The following is a 21,481-nucleotide window of genomic DNA, read 5'->3' as shown; positions in this document are numbered from 1 at the left end:
TAAAATTCAACTGGGGAGTTGACAAATAACTTGAAGCAAGCACTCTTAACCTCTTTATTGAAACGCATGTAAAAAGTATATATATATATATATATATATTTTTTTTTTTTATCAATCCAATGTGCTTAAAAGGGGATAAAAAAAGAAATAAAATAGAGCAACATACTAAAATGAGCCCACGAGTCCATGAATGTGATTCCAGTTTGTCTGCTGCCTGCATGTGGCTCTTGTGAACGGACACTTCAGCAAACTAGGAGTCCCGATCAATGTGAAATTGCACTCCAATTTTTCCCACCTCCTATATTATTCCTCTTCCTGAGACCCAATTGCTCCACACGCTTGTTAACAACAATGTCGCCTCACTACACCGGACAACTCGCAGGCCTATTAATTTTTTTTTTTTTTTTTTGAATAGACGCGAGAACAATGCCAGCGAAGCCATGAATAATAAAGCCTTGGAACACATGGTTGATAATTATCTCCCGAATTGAAACAACCCCATTATTTCAGAATGTATACATTTTCTGATATTTTTAGTTTAGTTTTATCGTGGGAGTTTTCTACTGTATGTGTTATGGCTCAACAAAGGTCGGGAAACACGGCAAATATTTCGTGGCGCCACACACGTGGGAAATCAACAGAGATCAATGGCATGCGTCCAACACAAAGGTCAAACAAAATGATGTCACAATTGGAATGTGAAAGAGAGGATATTGAGGATTTGAGCTACTTACGTCAATTGAATTACCGATTACACGACTCAGCCAAGTGTTCTCTAATTAGAGTGCGAGAGCTGATGAGCTCGGAAATAAGCCCACCTTGATGAGGGCAAAACGAGTTTGTGATTAAAGTAGACCGAGACGGCCTATAAATGCAGCAATCAAGGAAAGACAACAATGAAAGGAATACCTGATGAATAATAAACTGATAAACTGATTTTACCTTTAAATTTGACTAAAACTTGCTTGAAATGTTTTAAATTCCTGCAATAAAAATCTGGAGAAATTGGAATGATTTATAATATAATTTATCGCCATTCAATTAAATTCAACAAATTTACTACTACATTTATTTAAAATAAGAAAAAACACGTTTAAAACACTCGAATGTGTTATACTGCATATCTGTATGGAGAGAAAAAAAAAGGACGCTTTAATGACGATTTAAGCAAAATGTGCTACAATTGCACCATCTGGCGGTTTAACAGGAGAATTACACCTGGATTCACATTCAGCGTCTACAAATCAAAAACAAGGTTAGTTTTGTTCTTCCAAATGGAACAAAAGGTCAACAAGCTTTTCTCAGATGTGATATTCATACTTACATAAATTATGATTCCATCTTCATGGTTGCAGTTTCAAAATAAACCTGTAAATAGATCATTTTAGATGACTCATGCAGTGATTAAGTAAAATAATATTTACAAAACTTACCCCAAAGTGGCCAATTTCAGAATTGGGAAAGCTGATTGGACCTCATCATCACCAGGACAAACCGTGCACATTGAATGGCAGTTTTAAAATGTTTATTTAAAAAATAAAATAGAAAAACATACATAAAAATTTCCAGAAAAACAGCCCCGAAACAAAAGCTGGTTTCTGGCTTACGACAATCAGCCCGGATGAACTTTATATTGGTTGGGGTGGGGTGAGGGGGTCCTTGGCTGCCACCTTTCTCCAAAATACAGCCCCACTTTTAAAACCCCTCGTCATATTTGTAACAGGAGAGAGATTACAATGCACCTCCGTGCACAACCTGCTGGTGCTCGCTTGTTGTTTCACTTCAGAACTCTAAATTCGAAGTAAGAAGTGAGATACCATACTGCATGAAGATATTTGGCAACTCTGACCCAATCCAACAAACTACCCATCTCTAATTCCCAGGGCCCGACTAATTATACTAGTCGATATTTGGCCTTTAAAAAAAAAAAAACCCTGATGTAACCTTTTTTTAAAATGATAGACCAATTAATTGTTTACCAGATATTTTAGCCGATCAAATATCAAAACTGGCTATTTCATTGTTGCCATTTGTTTTAAAAATGGGCCTTGTAATCGAGCAAAACTCGATCATGAAAGATTTTTTTTAAAAAGTGGTGGGAGAGTCCATAATTCCAATTTGGGTGAGATCATTTCTATGATCAGCTCATGATCAGGTTCATCTGTTTGGGGGGGGGTCAAATTGATGCTGAGTGGGCAGTTTTGAATCACGGGTCAGAGTTGCCTGGCGTTTTCTTCCATAGAGGAAAAAAAAAAAAAAAGTTAAAACAGTGTAACAGCATTGAATGTCATTAACGTCATGTAAAAATCTTGTCTGATGCTGCGCCGACAGAGAGCAAGTCGCATTCTGCGTGCATCGCGTTTGACTCCAAAAACCGTCCGAGACAATCCACACACTTAACGAGGTCACACACGCACACACTGCACAAGAATAAAAAAAAAAAAAACTCCTGTCCAGTCCAATTGTTTTCCTTAGGTGGGGAGGGGCGGGGGCACGATAAATCCTCCAATGCACAAGACGCGATAATCGGAGTAACCCACTTGCATAGAAATAACACGGGCGTGCGTGATGTCACGGCTTTTTCGCTTATCCTCTCTGTGACCTCACACACACACACCCACACGGAGTAAACACAAAGAAAGGCATTGCAAACAATTAGCGGAAGTACCTGGCGATTAAATATACACAAGATTCCTGAATGGAATCAATATATAATTCCCTTTAACTCGGGTCCTTTCATTAGGAGGACCACTCCCCTGTTTTTTTTTTGTTTTTTGTTTTTTTTTGGGAAGCGCCTTATGGCCAAACACTTTCTAGTGCTAGCCCGGGCACTGATTTACGGCTTCACACGGCTTTTTTTTTTTTTTTTTTTGTGGGAATTTTAAAGTAAAGAAGCAGGAAAGGCAGTGACGGAAGAAATATGGCAGCAGAAGAGTCCACGATAAAACGATAGACAATTTTGAGGTTGCAAAAGCCAAAACACAATTACATCCTCTCACCCAGATACGATCGCAGGGTGCTATTTTCTCAACACTCGACTGAACTTCCTCGGGGGATCGACTGGCTCGCCTCGTCTAGGTGGGGGGAAAAAAGTGAGGCTTACTGAGATAAGAGCTCCTCCGTAAAAGAAGAGGAGGGGGGTCTTTGACCTGGGCTCCTTCTCACCCGAAAGGTTCTGTAAACAGAATGTAAAAACTCTACAAAAATAAAATAAACTGTATAAAAATGCCTTTGACATATACACACCAAATTAAATAAGCATTTCGGTTCTGAAAAGAAAAAAAAATATTGCACAAAACGGAAAAAAAAAAAAGAACGCCGAGCCTCGAAGGAGCTTTGCGAGGCTCCCGTCGTCGTCGGCGCTTGAAAAATAAATCGAGACGAGCTCTGGAGGCGGAAATACTGACCGCAACATAATACTGAAACGCTACAAGGCGGTGACCAAAAGGTCACGCTGAAGCGGAAGCAGAGCTGCAGGCTGCTTCACGTCGCGGCCGCTCCGCTCAAGTGAAAACTGCTGGTCTCCGTGAGGGGAGGGGGAGAGCGAGGGAGGGGTGACCAGTCTCTATCTGCTGGGGCTAACCGGTAGGCTGTCCCTCTTCCTGCGCCGCCAAGTGTTCCGGTGGTACTGTGCGTGCGTGTGAGGGTGTCCGCGGTTAGCCGCCGCCGGGTTGGTGATGAGCGGCGGGTTGTGCAAGCCCTTGACGTTGAACTTGACAGCATTCTGAGGAGGACAAAAAATTAAGAATTATTAAAAATCTCTATGTGTTTTGTTTTTTTTTTATTCAGAATGAGATGGAGAGAATGGTTGTGTGTCCGGAGCCTACCTTATGTGCGTGGCTGGAGTGGGGGCTGGGCGGAGGCTGGGGACTGGAAGGGGCGGGGGCATGGGCTGGGGGGTGCATGTGGAAGAAGGCGGGGAGTCCCGTGTCGATACACACCTGTCTGCCGGCTATGGAGTGCAATGCGAGACCCCTGGGGAGCGAGGCGCGAGCCTGGCAAAGAAGAAGATAATAAAACACTTGTCGCTTTCCAGAAAGCGCTAAACGCTATTCCTGCACGTCTACCTGCGAGCGAGGCGGCAAGAGCAGATGGGGTCCTGCTATTCCCGCTTTGGCTCCGCCCAGTCCGAACGCCGCCGGGAAAGCTAGGCCTAGCGGTGGGAATGACGCGTACGGTGGCAGAGGGGGCGGAGGGACTGGACAGGGTGGCGCCGAATCGGAGTCCTGATGAATGAAAACAAAACAGAACATTCAACAACAGAGTGGAAAAAATCATTTCCGCTAATCCCCGCGCAGATGCTCCGACACATGCGCGACCAGCTGTTGGCTCTCGCCACCTCTGGCGTGAGGATGAAGCAGTGGCGGAAAGTGTAGTCGAAGAGGAGGAAATCCAAACTTCCGTTCCGGCTATCGTCATGGGAACCGTGAGGTCGTTGGCAAATAAAAGCAAGCAGCCGGCTACGGACAAACTTCACTGCTTTGCCAACTTCTCCTCACGCTGGACGCGAGGGAATTTTATCTGCAGCGGGAATTGTCTTCAGACATAACTGTGTACATTCCACCATCTGCTTCCGGCCAGCAATTTATACAGTTGCTGGGTTACAGAGCCTCCACCCAGAAACTCTTATCATCATCACTGATGCGAGACTAACAGTCCAGAAGAATTGTCCGGAATCCTGAAATGACTCACATTGTCTGACCCGGAGAGCGAAGAGACGGAGGAGGCGGATGAGTGCTGCTGGGGACTGGAGATGGACATTGGCGAGTCTGCGCTCTGGGGGGACGCCGAGTCCCTCTGCTGCTCCTCTGGGCCGCCGCCGCTGTCAAGCCGGCAGCTGGGGTCCTGCTCGGACACCGGCTCCTTGGGAGTTGGCACTGGAGATTCAAAATGGCGGTCGATAAATAAGGTTTCACTGAGCCGCACTAAAGATTTATATACCTCTGTTATCGGCTCGAGCCAGATCTCTGCCGCCCCACTTTTTGATGATCCACTCCCTGTAGTCAATCACTTCCTGGGTCAACCTGATGATTCTTCCTAAGGTGCTACAAAAAGGAACGAGAGAAGAGTTTCAGAGGAGAGGATTCGTCATAATTCTCTTCTAGCGTGCTCAGGCTCGTAACCTTTCCGAGTCTTTGTTGGGATACGATCGGGCGAGTGGAGACACGGCGTGGCTGAGGACCGTGTAGGCGTAATCAAACACCTGCCTGACGTGCATGGCGCCGTACGAACCCCGGCCCACGTCGTTGCCTGCGTGGCGGCAAATTGGAATTGGTGTTTCGGTTCCGAAGGGTCGGCGAGATCGCACGTACCTGGAAGCAAGGGATCTTCGATGCAAAGCATGGACGGCCTGTAACCGTTAGTCACGGCCATGTCGTCTTTGGCAATGTAAGCTCCTCCGTTTTTAATGCGAATCCCCGTTTTCAAGTAGTTAAAATGGCGGCCGTACAATTCGAAAAACTCAATCAGCAGGACGCCCAAGTTCTCGCTGGGGTTCCTGGCGTCGATGCGAGGATGAAGCTGGGGGGGAACACAATTAACCGAGTCATCAACCACCTAATATTAAAATGTGATTCTGGCGAGTACCTGCAAGAAGCTGATGACCATCAGGATGAGGCAGTAGGAACTAATTCCGCCCGTGAAGACTTCATTCAGATCTCTTTGCAGCAAGAACTGCTTCAGCACAAAGATCAGGTAAGGCAGCACCGGATACTTCTGAAAATGGACCGGCAAATAAATATTATCGGATTATGTGAAAAAAGATTTTTTTCCAATATATCCATGAGGCTCCCTGAAAGTATTTTAAAAGCCCAGGAATTACAAATCTTCATTTTCCCAAAGCCTGTGGCACTTTTTGTGTGTTGGCTGACTTTTCGAAGAAACGTAGGAAGACTGGAAAGCTGCCCGCAGAGGAAAAGAAGCAAACCTCCCTTATCCGTCATAACGATAAGACTGCAGCAAAGCCTCCTTCCCCCATTAACAACATTGACGTTTGATTGAGTGCGGCTGTCGGGGCTCCTCAAGCCTCGACACGCAATCCCGGCAGAACCGCGACGTAAACAAACGGACAAAAGGATGACATCTTGCCGGAAGATCAGCACCTGGAATTTCTGGCAAGCCGTGACTAAAACGGGCAGACATCCACCCTCGGGGAAAGCGAGATGTCCCGAGCGCATTAAGCGACAACCTTGCCCACGCGCAGCGAAAAAAATATGGGTCAGCTTCCAGGATGAGGCGAAGCGAATCAAGTGTAACGCTTTTCGACTACTGGCACAGCCGCAATTCGCAGGGAGAGGGTGGAATTTCCAAAGTTCTATTTTTAGACGTCACTCTAAAACAGTAATTATGCGACTGGGCTGATTTAAAGACATTGCCGCTTTTGTCCATTCTTCATCTGCAACTAACATTTACTTCTCGCTACAGTGGAACGTCTCGAGTCAAATTCCCGTCAAGTGGTACAGTTCCTTGAAAAATACGCCTCGAACGTAAACAACGAAATATGGAAGTTCAAAATGGCTGGTCAGCAACGTAACGCACATCTCACCTGAACATAATCTTTAATGAAGCTCGCCGCCTTGACGCCGGTCTCCACGTTGAAGCTGATGTCCACTTTGACCTCGGTCTCCTGGTCTGTAAGCTTGATGATTGGCACCTGAAGGACACGGCGGCAAAATGAGTGCTTCGGCTCCTCTCGTCCGCTAACGATTTAAGCTCCGAACGTGCAGACAGATGGGGGACACTAATTGTGTCTGCTCGTTTCTCCGCTCCTCCTCTCAAAGAAGAAAAAAGGAGCGATGGGAACCAAAGCGTTAGATTTCTGGCTGAGCACTTGAAATCTAAAAAAAGGGTTTTTTCTCAGCCGGTGCCAAGTTGTGAACTGGCGGAACACTCACAGTCGCTTTGTCCAGCACTTTGATGGAGAACGGCTCGGCAACGTTGTGCTTGCGAAGAGCCTGCTCCAACTCTTGCAGCGGGGGGCGCTCCCACTTTCCAAACACCACCAAGTCAATGTCACTAAAAAAGTCACATTCCAAGTCAAAACAACACATGAAAAAAAAAAAAGAAAACACACACAGGGTTTACAATGCTGACACATTGATTTGCGAGTCTCTCTTGCCTTGTTGGAAGGTACAGTCCGGTGCTGAAGCTTCCAAATATTTGGACCTACAAATGTAAAAACATGAAAAAAATGAAAGCTACCCATTAATCAAGTGTTCCCCTTGTTGTGTTCTCTTTTGACAGACAGGACCCATTAATCTATCCTTCACAGGGAGAATAAAACATCCCTTATTCTTAAACCGCTGGCTAAAATGGTCTCCCTCAAAAAAAAAAAAAATTCAACATTTTCATTGTAACGTGGGTGTTGCGTAACAACCCCGATGATTTACAGTCCATAATATCCAATTGAAACGTCCATACAATGCATTTCCGGGTTCCACTTCGGAGCGGGCCGACTGTGCCAAGTGGAGAGCGCTGCCAAACCAAGCAAACAATGGCGAGAAGAGAAATAGCTGCGAGAACCAACTCGCCAAAGAGGAGGCCGAGTGGAGTTCCTTCCCCTTTTTTTTTTCGCGACTGGGAAATACGACGAGGCGGTAACGGTGGCACAAAGACAGAGCTCGATTGATGACGAGGTTACAAATCAGATGAGGGCGCACTTGTAACTTACATCTGCAGTGGGCCACAGCTCCTTGATGATCTTCTCTATGCGTTTCACCACCTCCTTCCTCATAGCGGCCTCCTCGGGCCGCGGAGACATGAAGTTGTAAAAGTCCATCACCTCCTCGTGGAGTCTGGAAAAAAAACAACCAGCGCACTCATCAAATCGGAACTTTGTCCACAGCCCGGCACAACGAGAAGATTCCTTAGCAGTCAAATACCGATGAACAGTGCGCCTCTGTTCCACCCCTGTGGCCGCTCATTTTTTTCCGAAGAATGCATGCCATGGTGTCAGTGTGAAATACGGAACAGGGGGACTGTCACAATCAATTACTAAAACCCTGCGGGACATTTAGTCGGCCCATGTGCCCACGCCTCGGCGAAAACATTCTGCCAGCCAGCGAGACAGATACTCATGCATGCAGCGGGACGCATAGGTGTTGTTGAACCACGCATCAAATATCTTCCCATTCCACCAAGGAACGTTGAAATTACAAAGTGTGCAAAAACAAATGTGGCCCTGAAGGCAACCCAACACAAAACAAAGGAGCATTGAGGAACTTTGTACATACTTCATTTATCCTGCCACAGTTTCATTTACTATTCTCAAGAAGCAGTTTTCATTTTTCCAACATTATATTTGTAATCAACACACCACGTAACTCAAATTCCTTATCCTGCAGGCTAACTTTATGAAATCTTAAAAAGCATCAAAATGTCAGTGATAAGTATTTTTTTATTGCAGTGTGAAAACTAGCTAACAACTATTGGCTTAATGCAAAAATTCATGCAACACGTGAGAATGTTATTGTTACATGAGGATTTTTTTAAGGGCGTGTATACGAATTTCAAAACGAAACGTCACGTTGGGATTGGTGCGATGCTGTTTTTACGCAACTAGCCACTGATGCTATTCAGCAAAATGCGTACGCTCCTTTCACTGCGTACGGGCCCATTTAAACTAAAGACGCAGTATGCCCTCTTCCCAAAGTGCGTAACACCCCAAAAGAGAATTTAACTCACCCGAGAACTCCCGGGTTGTACTTTCTCGTTTTCCAGGGCGTCCAAGAGCTCGCGTCGTTGCCATTAGTGCAATTTGAAAGCAAGTAATTGACCCCGTAAGTGCTGGCCTTATTGTCACTTTTCCTGCGGCCAGGGTGGTGGTGATGACGATGATGATGGTGGAGGTGAGGGTGAGAGTGATTCACAGGTAAGGAAGGGGCCACCTGGTGACTCTGAGCGCATAAATTTAACATGTGACGGCTGTGATGGAGGAGTTGTTGGTGGTGGTGGTGGTACCGGTTGTTGTCCGTGCTGTCACCCAGCGCGAAAAGCAGGCCGACGTTTTTATTCCCAGCCGTGGTTCTCTCCAGCGTGCAGCCGGAGGGGGGACTGTCCGCCGCACGCGATTCCAGCGAGGAAGACCCAACCTTAGGGGACACTGCTTTGCCTTCACCCGCGTCGGAGGCCGGGGTGAAAAAGTTGGATATCGCCATGCCCAGGGAGGATATCGCGGCGTCGTTGACACAAGCCGAGCCGCCGTTCATGATGCTGTGATGGCCGCTGCTGCTGCCCAGGCTCTTGTTCGATACCACGGCATTTTGCAACACGTCCAGCGCAGCGTAATTGACACACTGGTTGTGGACGTGCTGAGCGGAGAACGTGCGTACTCCCTGAGACGTTTCCCAGACGTGCATCCATAAGGCGTTCGCCGGTCCTTTCTGCTCGGGCTGAATCCAAGCTACCCTCGGATCCATTCAACTTGGTTCTCCGGTGACCCCCCCCTTGTTGGGTAGAACGCCAGCGAGCCCGTCGTGATGCCGTGTGCAGAGTCACCGACCCGAGAGATGTCCCTAAAGCGTCTCGGGGACTATGAAAATTACGCGTGCACCCGAGTTTGGACCATGGGTAAAGTCGCTCCCACTACGCCGCTAGATAGGGGGAAAAAGCTACGCTGATTTCTATTGGGATTCAATATGGCGTATTCTCTTCAAATCTTCGCGCATGCGCATCAGGAGGGGACCCTTATTCAACCACTGCGCTCACTCATTCAGACGCCATCGTGAGGCCAACTGCGGTACTACACCATAATTTAAATACTGTAAATAAAAAAGGAAATCATTATTGTGCACGAATTAACATACATAACATTATATTCGCATATATTTATCAAACATAGTAAATGTACCGTGCAATATTCTATACCTGTAAAATTATACAGGTACTGAATTTGCAAAAGTTAAAACAAAATCTATAAATAATGCAATACTGCAGATTGTGGCACATGTCCAGCAGAACATAACTCACAACCCAATACACATAAAGGGTGGTGGAATATAAAATACTCATGTGGGTCATAATCTCAAACCTTTTATACGCTGCTCACGTACACCTGAGGCTCTCCACTGACTATAAACTGAAACACTGAATAATCAGATTTCTAATCTAATTTCTAGGTATCTCCATTCAGAGACGTCTGTGCACGGCAGGTGTTGTCACGCATCACAGCCCCCCCCTAGTAACAGCCATCTCCCAGCCTGCACGTTTTACACTTCAACTGTATGATGGAGGCGAGGCATAAAGCTGCACCGTCTGGGAAAGGGAGTAGAATGTGCACCATAAAAGGGGAGTGAAGAAGGAAACCTCTTGCATAATGTCTACACTCAACCCTGGCTGCTCACGTGTAGCATGTGACAGGCAAAAAAAAAAAAAAAAAAAAACCCTGGAGCAAACTGTGTCAGATAGGATATGTGGCTCTCTTGTAACACACCCATGCAGGCATGCACGCAGCTGCTCACTCCCACTGAGTAAATAGAAGCTTGCTTTCCCCTATCTTTAGCTTAATCTCACACTGCAGCATGCACGGGTATCAACAGCGACAGGATTCTTTCGTTGCATGAGGTTTGCGAATGCTGCGGCGCCTCACTGTCATCGTTTATCGGATTACCCACATCGGTAAGGGCCGGACCGCATCTGACAGATGTGACACAGGAGAGCAGCTTGCAGACCGGGCACGAGAGTACTGTCGGATGGCGGGGATGGATTCATGCAGTTTGTTTGCACTATGTGGCATGAATACTAAAGAGGCCCGACATATGTTCTGCAAACTGCAAGGCACTTTGAATAAAACACAATGCTGCAGCGTGAAGGTTATTTTAGATTTGCAGATGTGTTTTATTTCCCCCCCATTGTTGCAAAGTATTCCCTAAACATCCATTGCAGCAAACTCATTTTTGTTTGTTAATTGCAGTTTCTCTCATAATTGAATTTAGATTGACAAAAAAATATTTTTACGAATGTCCACCATAAATAAGTAGATGATGTGATGGAGCATCTGTTCCCTGCCCATCTCGCTGGCATGCATGTTAGATGAACTAATATGCTTCCCCTCAATCCTGTAGGCGTTGTGGTGTGCAGAAGTATGAATACTGCATTTGGCGTCAAAGCACAAACCAAATAATTGCGAGAGTAAATCTTTCCCTTCGCGCCTGAAGACATGTAGTACTACAGTCAAGCGGAATAGTGATCTTGTAAATCGGTGGCAAAAAAACAAATGGCATGAAGTCGCTTTCACTTTAAACTCCATCCGTGTGTACAAATGATAAATCACATTTATTTCAAAAACACTGCATAAAAAAATTCATAACAGTAACTTAGCTAAAATGGGGTACGCTCATTTTTTCTCAGTCGTGTCAAGAAAGTCAGCAGTTACCTTTCAAAAAAACGGTTAAGATGTAAAAAATGTGTATGCTATTAGTTAAAATGCTGGCTTTAAATATTTGTCCTCTGTTGACCTGAGTGAATATTTACAGGGGAAAAAAAATGCAGATGGCACTTGCCGCAGGCACGCTGTGATTTAAGCTTCAGGTTACACTTCACTCAGTCCCACCACCTAAAAGGTCACCTGTAAGTTTTCATGTAAGTTCAAGTCCAACTCTGTATTTTTGCCCCACCTTCCTCATGTGATCCTGCACTAGTTACTGTCTTGTGCACGCTTCGCAGCAGCTTCTCATAAATCACCCGCAATCGCAAGTGTCAACCTCGACACTGTTCATTTCGAGCGGATGAGTTATTGGGTCGAGCGTATCGCCTGCTGGTGTGCCATATTTGAGAAGATTCTACAGTAAAAAGGGGATCAATGCCTTCCTTGTTTTGGGGTAGTCCTCAAATTTAGCAAGGTACCATCTGGAAAGAGCAAACATAAGATATGTTCTATTAATAATACTTGAGAGCAAGGGATCGACCCAGTGTGTTTGTGTTCTTACTTGTGGTGAGAAAAAGCTCTGCTGCTGAGGACCACTGCGGTGAAGATGGCGAAGGCCACGCTCTGAACAGATTGGCCCGCCAGAGCGAAGCCCGCCCACTCGGTTATCTCCCCAAAATAGTTGGCTGCGGATACATACTCGAACATTCCACCTGTGAGCGCAAAAATGAGGCTGATTTCAACAAGACAAAAAGTAAGGTGTTTGATGTGTGCTATAATCCAAATGATGCGTTATTAAAACACACGGGAGCATTTTTAGATTACAGCAGGAAAATGCATTAAATGTCTTCTTTAATAATAAAGTGGTCTTCAAAATAACAGATGCGTGCCAGTAGTCGCGTGCCAAAAGTATTTTACCTCTAGGGATCTTATATCCGCTCTCTCCAGGCCCCCTCAGATTCCTCAGGATGTGGTCAGAGTGCAAATTTATCAGCCAGCCAAGCAGCCACAGCACAGAACCTGCAACAAATCATCTGAGGGTTGCTTATGCAAAAACACATGCAGCAATATTGTTAATGAATACATTATTGACAGAGCTAATCATATCAGACCATTCGAATAATTATATGTACACCTATATTAGAAAATCATTTCATTTCTCTCCATAAATGTCGTACATACATACCTGCAATGAAGCATGGATTCGTCACCCAATCTGCAGGGTACTCTGCATAGTGGCTCAGATATCTGATCTGCATGAAGCCATTGTATATGCAGAAAACAACAGCCAGGAAAAAAGAGAGAAATGGTGTCGGTTTGCCTCCTCGGATTAAAAATGGATAAATAAGTGCTCTGGAACAGAAAAAAGAATGTGGTCAATAATACAATTACTGTCAATGTAACAGAGGGGTGGAAAGTCACTCTTGCAGTTAGTAACAGTTTGATATTTATTTTTTACTGATCAAAATAAAAGCTCCTCCCATCACGTCAATATAAACTCTTAGCCCCAAGATGCTACAAGATGGCATCAGTGCAATAATTATAAATTAGATAGAAATATTCACAAACAAACGTGACAAAAACATACTCAGAGGCGAAAATATATAAAGAACACACGCATATTAGCATTGAAATTCAAGAATTTATCAGTAATATAAGTAGAGCATGATGGTGCATTCAAGAACCCAAAAATGAGTGGGAATTCCGACCTACCTCTGTGTATAGTGGCACAAAAACATTGCAATGAGCAACTGATTAGCTAGCAGGGAGCTCTTGGCCGAGGATGCCCACACTAGCAGACACACTGGCACCAGGAACGAAGGCAGCTCCTGGACAAACCAAGCCAGCTTGGCGTTCACCAGAAATCCGTATTTACTCGAAGCGTACCGACCATACGACGCGTCTACGAACAACAGGCAAACAAACGTGAACGCAGCCATTAAAATTAAAAAGTAAGCCATGCAATCCAAAACGTATAGCTCTTCCTCCGGAGAGGAAAATAACTCCGAAAGAAGGTTGTCCATCAAGACGGCGATTTTGGGATAGAAGAGTCGGAAAGAAAGGGGAAAAGCTGTGTTTACGTTGTGAGAGGGTTAGGTGAACTACTATGAATCGATTACACACTTGCTTGGGGTGCAGAAATCAGCCAATCGCATCGATGGTGAGCAATGACTTCCGACTCGTCAGCCAATCAAATCGCGTTGCGTTGCATGGACTCATTCAATTCGTTGAAGATGAGTATGTAATGAGACAATTACGTAACGTGCAATATTATCAATATATAAGGCGCAAATACTGTTGCGTTCAATGTCATGCACACACTGCCACCCCCCAAGAATACAAATATCAGCTTATGGTAGTTGCTCTAAACAAAAATAGTAAGAAATGTCGCTAAACGACGTGAGGGCAAGAAAAAAAAAAGTAAAATACGCTTAAATTGTGTATAGTTGACAAAGGTTGAGGAAATAAGGATGTCTTCGCAGTCGTATTGGATCCAAATACAAAAAAAATCCACTTTGGGCAAGGTTCCGTATGTAACACTCACTCCTAGTGGCCAACTACTGTCAAGGCAGGCGCACAAATAAACCAATTAAAAAAAACGTTAATCTTTTACATATACCGCTATGATTAAGGTGGGTGTAATAACAAAAACAAAACTAGTAGTTAACTTTTTTCAACATCTTTATTTTTTTTGCGCAGTATATTCACTGAATATTTTCAGATCACACCATATTTTCTTTACATTTTCCCATTTTGTTTTGTTTCATGTTCATGTTTGTGTGTCATGTTGAGTTGAAGTGTTTTTCGTCGCTCATTCATACCGTCGGTTAAGTCGAGTCAAGTCACAGTTTACAAAGATGGGTCGTTTACGGAGCGAATGAAAGGGAAAAAAAAAAAAGAAATAGAGAAAATAAATACACTTGAAAAGAAATGAGAAGGACCAGAGTAGACAAGATGAAAACTGGTCAGTGATGTCACATATGTGAAAATTTCTAGACAAACATTGTAAACATTTGAAGCATAGTACAATATTACATGCAGTTAGACTTTTTGATACAGATGGCAACACTTTCCAGGACGGAAGACATAAAACGTCAGATTTAGGATTCCCCGTGATTCCACCTGGAACTTGATTTCCCGATTACTGGGCAGTTCTTTCTTTTACTTTAAACTCCAAACACAACATCCAAAAATATGTATTAGAATATCTTGCTCAGGAAAATGTTGAAAAAGGCTTCCCGCCGCCTGTTTTTTTTTTTCTTTCCTCCCACATACTCCAAATGAGGCTATTTGTCCACTTCTCAGAAGTGAGTAGAATTGCATGTGAATCCCTGTCAATGTATCACAACATACATATCATTAATACCTTTTCACACGGGGGTGGGGAACCATTTTGGCTTGTGTGGGTTCTCATGATGCACCCATGAAACATTTTTTTTTAAATTATCTATTATGAGCATTCGTTGTGGCTCTTCCTAGGTTCCCCACCCCTGTTTGAATTTAATCACCATTAAATCTCAATGTCAGATTTTTCTCGGCGTAGAAAAAAAAGTATATATCAAGTATGAGAGGAAGTAATGGTTGCCTTCAGAGTGCCTGATTTGAGGACATTTATTGCAGTCTCGCGGGTTGGGGTTCACTTAATCGACTCCCTTGCCAGTGAATGTTGATTAATAACAAGAGAGGGATTTTGAATGGAAACACCGCAGCCTTTGATTTGGGGGGTGGGTGGGAACTTTGGTTAACGTAAAGGTCAGTACCTGAAATTCTACGCTTGACATTAGAAACAGCCGCGTGAAAATGATATTCCGCAGCTTGAATAAATGCACAGTGAATCCCATCCATTAGTAGACTAATAAAAGGTAGTGGGGGGGCCGGGGGAAAGGGGGGGGCTTAGCCAAAGAGAGCACATGGACTGACACTTGTTAATCAGGCGCCCGCAGAAAGGAAAGCCACTTTTTTTTTTTGTGTGTTTTTAAACAATGGCAGAATAACTTTAAACGAAAAAAAAGGTAAGGAAAATAATAGAGCAGCAATGTTTTTTTTTTTTTTTTTTTGCACAGTATGTGTGCACATTCAAGTAAATAAAAGATATATTATATAAAAAGAAAAACAAATAATCTAGAAGTCAAAGACGCAAGAATATCCAGTCTTTGTTGGTCGGATTGGCACTTTTGTGAATAGGAGTGCAGTTTTGTGGAATATAAATATATCTTCCTGCTTTTTTTTTTTTTTTAAATTCCCCCTCGTAATAGTTAGCACACGGTGCAGTAATTGTCATGAGAAATGAAGACTCGATAATTCCTGCTACACGCATCGGTCATGTAGAGGATGTAAAATAACGACGTTGATGCTCAATTACTGATGTGCTTTTTTTTTTTTTTTTTTAAGAGCACAAGTGCTCTGTGGAGAGCATCTCGAGAGGAGTCTGCGATCGAGTGGCGCTATTGTAAATTTAAAGACAATTACTAGCGTTGGAGAGTCGTACTTGTCTGTCCACAGAACACACAAGCTCCGGGACTCTGATAGGGGGGAACTAAGTCAGAGTCGAGCAAGCTCTTCTTCACACAGTGCCGCTCAGTCAAAACCTCACACGATCCCGCCGCACGTCGGACCCCCGCGTCAGCATTTACGCGGCTCTTTTTCAACCATCCAAAAGTCACAGTGGCTACAAGCAGTGGCTAAATTAAAAAAAAAAGTTTTCATATGTCCTCTGGTATCTTGTTTTTGAAAAATAACGGCACAGCATTGCAAAATATTTAATGCAATGAAAATTAATTTCCTATTGACTAGCTGACGGAAAATTTTTCTAAGTTAACGTCAAGACAATGGAAACTTTTTTTTTTCTCCTTAGCTTGCAAGTAGCCAGTCATCTGTGTGATGTGCAATGTCTGCAGGTGTTGTATGCAAGTGTGTGTGTGCATGCAAACGGGTACATTAATAATCAATGCAAAAAAAAAAAAAACAACAACAAAAAAAGTTACCCAATGGGACTACACTCTGAACGGCGTGCTGTCGAAAACACATCCCGTGCCCGGGGGAGAGGGGGAGGGGGGGGCTACGCTAGAACCATGCAAATCCGTCTCACTTGATGACACAAAGCTACACATCCACTAGCACTAGATAGCACATGACGGCATTATCGTGACTTGATTTCTGCTGCGGGCCCGGGATGTGCGGACCGCCACAAAACCACGCGACTGCATGCAGCTGGGAAGCAGAAGTGGAAATTTGCGTCTTACTGTAAATATCCGCTCATCTAAATATACAGTTTCGCTGCAGCCACCACGCCCAGATTTTTCCATGTTAGCTCACGTCACAATTCAAATGTAATCCTATTAATAACACAGCACGCGTCGAACATTTTGAACGGCAACTAAACCACCCATAGGAACCCGGATCTTTTTTTTTTTTTTTTTTTTTTGGGAACATGTTGTGAATTCACCTGAAGCCTTTTGATATTTTCTCCTGCTTGCCCATACACAAAAAAAAAAAATCAAAGAAAGCAGGGGAAAAAAAACAACAACAACACACGGTTGGTGATCAGAAAGTCCCTTCCCCTCAGCCTCTCTGACAAGTGCTTTCCATAAAATAAAGTTATTTGTGGGTGGAAAATGCAAAAACGGAAAAGATACTTTGAAAGTACATTTGTTCAATTGCACTGTCAGGATGTCAGGCCGACATCGAGGGGGCGGGGCATCTTTCCTGAAAAAATAGGAACGGAAATTAAAATGTCTCCAAATAATCATGCCTGCCATGGAGAGACCCCCGGAGCGAGTGGCAGAAAGGTGTGTGTGTGCGCGCGTGCGCTTCACGGCAACAGTGAAACGAGGCATGACCTCGAGAAAACGCCCCCTCCCCTCCCCAATTAGATGGACTCGTGTGAACCTTAGCCTTAGAGTTGGAAGCCTTCCATGGGCGCCTCCTGATGGGGGAAGAGGAACTGCTGGTTCTCCTGGTCCACTTGAGGAGCCAGGCTGCTGTCCTCGTCCTCCCCCCCAAAGTAGTGCTCGATCAGGTCGAAGGCCTTCTGGTAGATCTCCTGGTTCTCGTGACTCTGGAGGAACTCGATCTTATCCAAACCTGAACAGCGGGAAAAACAAGGCGTCACGACTCTAATTCAAAATTTCACGACAGATATTTGAACTGCTCAGTACCATAAGCTTCTTCGATGTGACTGCAGTAAGGGTTGATGCCCGTGCCGTGGTTCTTCTGCTTGGCTTCTTGTTCGCCCAGCCGCAGGATGTTGTCGAGTCCGTTGAGGGCCACCTGGACGATCTTGGAGTCCATCACCGTCAACAGGTCGCACAGCGGCTTGATGCAGCCCAGGTTGACTAAATATCTAAAGTGCAGATGCCAAACATGTAAAGCCACGTTCTCAATTGAAACCAAGTATCCAAATTTGAGTCCGGACCTGATCTGTTCTGGCGTTCCTCCAGAAGTGGCGTTGGAGATAGCCCAGGCGGCCTCTTTCCTGGTCCTGAACTCTGCTTTTTGTAGAATTTCAATCAGGACTGGAAAGATGTTAGCATCAATAACTGTCTGTAGGGGGAAAAAAAAAATGGCAACAGATCAGAAGCGAGGAAACGACAAGGCCCAGCGAGCGCCGACGGCCATGTCCCACCTGTATCTGCGCTCGGTTTCCAGCGGTGATGTTGGAAATGGTCCAGCACGCTTCCTTGCGAATGGACTCTTTGGCACTGCTCAGCAGGTGCAGCAGACAAGGCAGAGCGGAGCAGTTCAACACAACCTGTGCACAGCAATAACACATGAAACAAAGGAGTTATTTCAGATGTGTCCGATCAAAACATTTAAATGTGGTCTCAGACTCACCTGCGTCTGGATGTCATCTCCTGTCACAATGTTCCCGACAGCTCTCAAGGCAGGAGAGGCCACCTTGTAGTCAGTGTGCCTGCAAGCAGAACGGATTCAAACACCGAGCCGGCGACAGCGTGGGCGGGGCATGCATCTTACATGAGCAGTTCTATGAGGCGCCTGCAGACCCCGGAGTCGATGACGGCCTGGATTTTGTCGTTGGGGCCGTCGGAGAGGTAGGACAGAGCCCAGCAGGCGTCTGCCAGCAGGTCTGGATCGCTGCTGAATAGAAGCCTGGAGAGTACTGGGAGACAGGGAGACACCTAGACATGCACACAAGAAAAATAAATCTGAGATCAGGAGCAAGAATTAACATCACAAGTCACTAGAAGGTTTTCTTGTAATGTTTTTTTCTTTTTTTGGACTCATGACAACCTTTTCAAAAGAAGGTGGAGGGTTTTTTCCTCTGCAGAGATTAGACAAAGCCCACACAGCATTCCTAATCATGGTCAGTCTGGTGGATTTCGTCAGGAGCCTGCAACAGCAAAGCAATATTAAAATTTAACTGTTGGTATATCTACACACTCGGAGAATTTAGAACAAGATGAAGTGGTCGTTTTACATTAACAGTGGTGGAAGGATGTTGCAATTCAGCACATAGTCCCTGCACAAGGCACTGTCCCCTGCAATATTGCCCAGAGCCCACACAGCCTGAAGGACAAAAATAACACACACACACAGAAAAATATGTATAAATGTATGGGTGGGAACCACAAACACACAACACACACTGGCGTTGTACCTGCTCCTGCACATCCTCAAACTCGGAATTAAGAAGCTCTATGAAGATGGGAACAGCTCCAGCTTCAATCACAGTCTTGGTCTGCATGGATGTGCCTGATGCGATGTTTGTCAGGGCCCAAGCTGCTTCAAACTGCAAAGCGTTGATCCATCAAGAAATTGCCGAACCAATATCGTTTGTAAGTACACACTAACCTGTAATGTGCAGTTGGTGCTCATCTTGAGGAAAGCCACAAACCTCTCCACAACACCGCTTGTGTTTATAACCTCATCTATGGGCGGGTTAGGCTCTGAAATCAACAAAGGGAAATGTGAAGAAATGCTCTGGTTGTTCCCCTCAATGTGAGAAGTTGCTGACTACCTTTCGAGAGAAGTTTCCTGAACTTTTGTGTGGTGGCGAGCTGATGTTCGGGTTCCTCTGAGAACAGCATCTCAACCATATCTCTGGTGATGACTCCTTCCTGCAAGAACATGTGTTTGAGCAAATAGACATTCCAAAATACGCTGGGAGGAAAAATTGGCATTATAGCTTTATTGGTAAGCAAGAAAAAAAAAAAATGACGCAAACACTTGCCGTGACTGGCGGGCTGAGTTGCGAGTCCACTAGAGGGCTCTCCAACATGGATTCCTCTTCAGTGAGGACGTCCACATTTCTCCGTTTGATAAGCTTGGAGGAAGAAAAAAAGACGGATCTCACCACTTGAAAACAGCAAGATGGTGGGTTAAAGATATGACGTTTTAAAATACCTGCTGTTCTCTTTTTTGTTTCCTGAGCTGGATGCCCTCTTCCTCTCTCCTGCGCCGCATCTCCTCCGGGTTCAGCGCTTTGTTCTTGTAGCGGTTCATCCGATAGTTGTTATCCTTGGCCGGACTGGCTGATGGCTCTGTTGGACCACGTTAGAACACTTAGGGGGTATCATGGGGTACCAATGTGTCCAATCGGATTGTCCTAGTGTGTATGTGAATATGACACACATAACGTTCTAGTAATAATCCATACTTGATTCTTTTTTGAGGAAACATAATTGACAGTTGCGCAAAGGAAGAGTCGCCCAGATTCGGTGTCACATGACCGCATTGGTTCAAATCGCGCAGCTTGACAAGCCTTATGTCAAAACGTCGATAAAGCAAACCCGTCAATGCACAATGCAGCACATTTAAAATTAATTGCATGGTTTAATAATGACTTGGGTTGTCTCGAAACTGCGGTAAATTGCATCATTTTTGTGCAATATTTGACGCGTTTCAGAGAGGCTAGCATAACAGCTAGGCTAATATAATCGTGAGCTGCTTCGCTCAAACTGCTGACATTTGATCATATGAATTAAAAACCGCAAAATCTTCAAGTGAACAGGATTTGATTAAATACGTCAAAAGTGTCTTGGGTGAGCCACAACGTGCCGAACCGACATTTACACAATTAGTACCCTCGACGACTAAGCATAAAGCTGATAGCATGTCTATAGTTAACCAGTGTTACGAAACAACTTACCCATTGTGTTCTCCATATGGTTAAGATGTATGACGAAGTGTATTCGAAATGCTAACAACTTTAAACCCCGATCTTTCCGCTTATGTTGAAGATTTTTGCTCCAGTAAGTTCAGCAATATGTCTGCCGGAGGTGGAACCATTAATGTGATGACCACTTCCTGCCACCAGCGCCCCACGTTATTCAACAATTCACTGACACACCTCTAAAAAAAAAATCAAATTTTTCTATTTTATGTGTACAAACTCTTTCTAGTTTTAAGGAATCTGTGATGTACAAAAAGAAAGAAAAAAAACAAGTTAAATTTAAAGCGAAGTAGGTCGTTGGTTTAGTGCTTACAAAATCACGCGAGACTTTTTTTTACGCCAGTAAAACTCGCAAAGTGGCAACAGTGACATCTAGTGGTGATTTGATAGAAGTACCCAAGTGCAAATGTAATAGATTACTGGGGATACTTATTTTCACGAGTTGATTTAAGACAATAAGACAGCTATTAATTAGTACCCCCTGTAACTTTGCTTGGGGAGGGGGGAACCTATTTAAATTTCCAACACTTTAAAAACACCTTAAGAAGACAGAAAAAGAAAATGAATGCTTCCATGAACGGTGCTGCCAGGCCCTACTGGGAGCAAAACAAACTACCAAAACATATTTTTATGTTGGAATATTGTTTGGATTGATGTACTGAATCATTCGATGCACTGGGAAATTAATATATGAAATATTACATGCACAAACAAATATTACCAAGCAAATGCACGCTCATCAATTCCCGAGAGACCTTTAAAGAACCTGCTCTATGCATATGATTCCATGTTGTAACTCTCTTACATAAAAAGGCCTCTCTGTTGTGTTTTCAACAAATCAATCATAAAAACAAAGTATTGCACACATGCGGTTTAATTTGCCTGGAGCAGCTGTTCCAAAATCGTTGTACTTTATTACCAAGCCTCCATAACGCGAGAGCTGTTCTATGATGGAATAGACAATAGGGGGCAATGTTACACAAATT

General features: G+C 44.3%; 3 protein-coding genes and 1 long non-coding RNA gene across 4 annotated transcripts; 1 reads left to right on the top strand and 3 right to left on the bottom strand.

Moving 5' to 3' along the window:
• Positions 1-1,508: 1,508 nt before the first annotated feature.
• Positions 1,509-9,416, bottom strand: tent4a (terminal nucleotidyltransferase 4A). The gene is made up of 13 exons (XM_049750541.1): positions 8,683-9,416; positions 7,670-7,793; positions 7,118-7,164; positions 6,894-7,014; positions 6,545-6,652; positions 5,587-5,715; positions 5,313-5,520; positions 5,124-5,250; positions 4,942-5,045; positions 4,693-4,877; positions 4,068-4,226; positions 3,828-3,995; positions 1,509-3,724 (listed from the first exon to the last, which is right to left on the bottom strand). Exons 1-13 carry the CDS (start codon positions 9,414-9,416, stop codon positions 3,566-3,568), a joined length of 2,373 nt encoding a protein of 790 aa, XP_049606498.1. The 3' UTR covers positions 1,509-3,565.
• On the top strand, positions 8,725-10,812 carry LOC125986716 (uncharacterized). Its single transcript, XR_007487749.1, has 2 exons — positions 8,725-8,869; positions 9,033-10,812. It is a non-coding gene; the product is annotated as an uncharacterized lncRNA (long non-coding RNA).
• Positions 10,813-11,244: 432 nt separating this feature from the next.
• srd5a1 (steroid-5-alpha-reductase, alpha polypeptide 1 (3-oxo-5 alpha-steroid delta 4-dehydrogenase alpha 1)) lies at positions 11,245-13,503 on the bottom strand. The gene is made up of 5 exons (XM_049750543.2): positions 13,076-13,503; positions 12,549-12,715; positions 12,281-12,382; positions 11,925-12,075; positions 11,245-11,844 (listed from the first exon to the last, which is right to left on the bottom strand). The coding sequence occupies exons 1-5, from the start codon at positions 13,384-13,386 to the stop codon at positions 11,778-11,780; spliced, it is 798 nt and encodes a 265-aa protein (XP_049606500.1). The 5' UTR covers positions 13,387-13,503; the 3' UTR covers positions 11,245-11,777.
• Positions 13,504-14,026: 523 nt separating this feature from the next.
• On the bottom strand, positions 14,027-20,626 carry LOC125986714 (importin subunit alpha-7). Its single transcript, XM_068648888.1, is given in 15 exon segments — positions 14,027-17,446; positions 17,521-17,705; positions 17,778-17,905; positions 17,988-18,113; positions 18,197-18,275; positions 18,338-18,501; positions 18,614-18,713; positions 18,801-18,889; positions 18,981-19,112; positions 19,175-19,269; positions 19,341-19,440; positions 19,554-19,646; positions 19,727-19,863; positions 20,472-20,565; positions 20,567-20,626. Coding segments are annotated over 15 exon segments (1,755 nt in total). The 5' UTR covers positions 20,612-20,626; the 3' UTR covers positions 14,027-17,258.
• Positions 20,627-21,481: the final 855 nt, after the last annotated feature.

The sequence above is a fragment of the Syngnathus scovelli genome, chromosome 19, assembly GCF_024217435.2.
Source record: "Syngnathus scovelli strain Florida chromosome 19, RoL_Ssco_1.2, whole genome shotgun sequence".
Lineage (NCBI taxonomy): Eukaryota > Metazoa > Chordata > Actinopteri > Syngnathiformes > Syngnathidae > Syngnathus > Syngnathus scovelli.
This window is presented reverse-complemented; position numbering and strand designations above follow the sequence as displayed.

Coding starts and splice junctions, on each gene's coding strand:
- tent4a (XM_049750541.1), bottom strand. CDS start 9,416: ATGGATCCGAGGGTAGCTTGGATTCAGCCCGAGCAGAAAGGACCGGCG. Junction 7,165..7,669: donor AGCTGTGGCCCACTGCAGAT/GTAAGTTACAAG, acceptor TTACATTTGTAG/GTCCAAATATTTGGAAGCTT. Junction 4,878..4,941: donor GGCTCGAGCCGATAACAGAG/GTATATAAATCT, acceptor TTGAATCTCCAG/TGCCAACTCCCAAGGAGCCG.
- srd5a1 (XM_049750543.2), bottom strand. CDS start 13,386: ATGGACAACCTTCTTTCGGAGTTATTTTCCTCTCCGGAGGAAGAGCTA. Junction 12,383..12,548: donor GAATCCATGCTTCATTGCAG/GTATGTATGTAC, acceptor GATTTGTTGCAG/GTTCTGTGCTGTGGCTGCTT. Junction 12,076..12,280: donor CGGATATAAGATCCCTAGAG/GTAAAATACTTT, acceptor TTGCGCTCACAG/GTGGAATGTTCGAGTATGTA.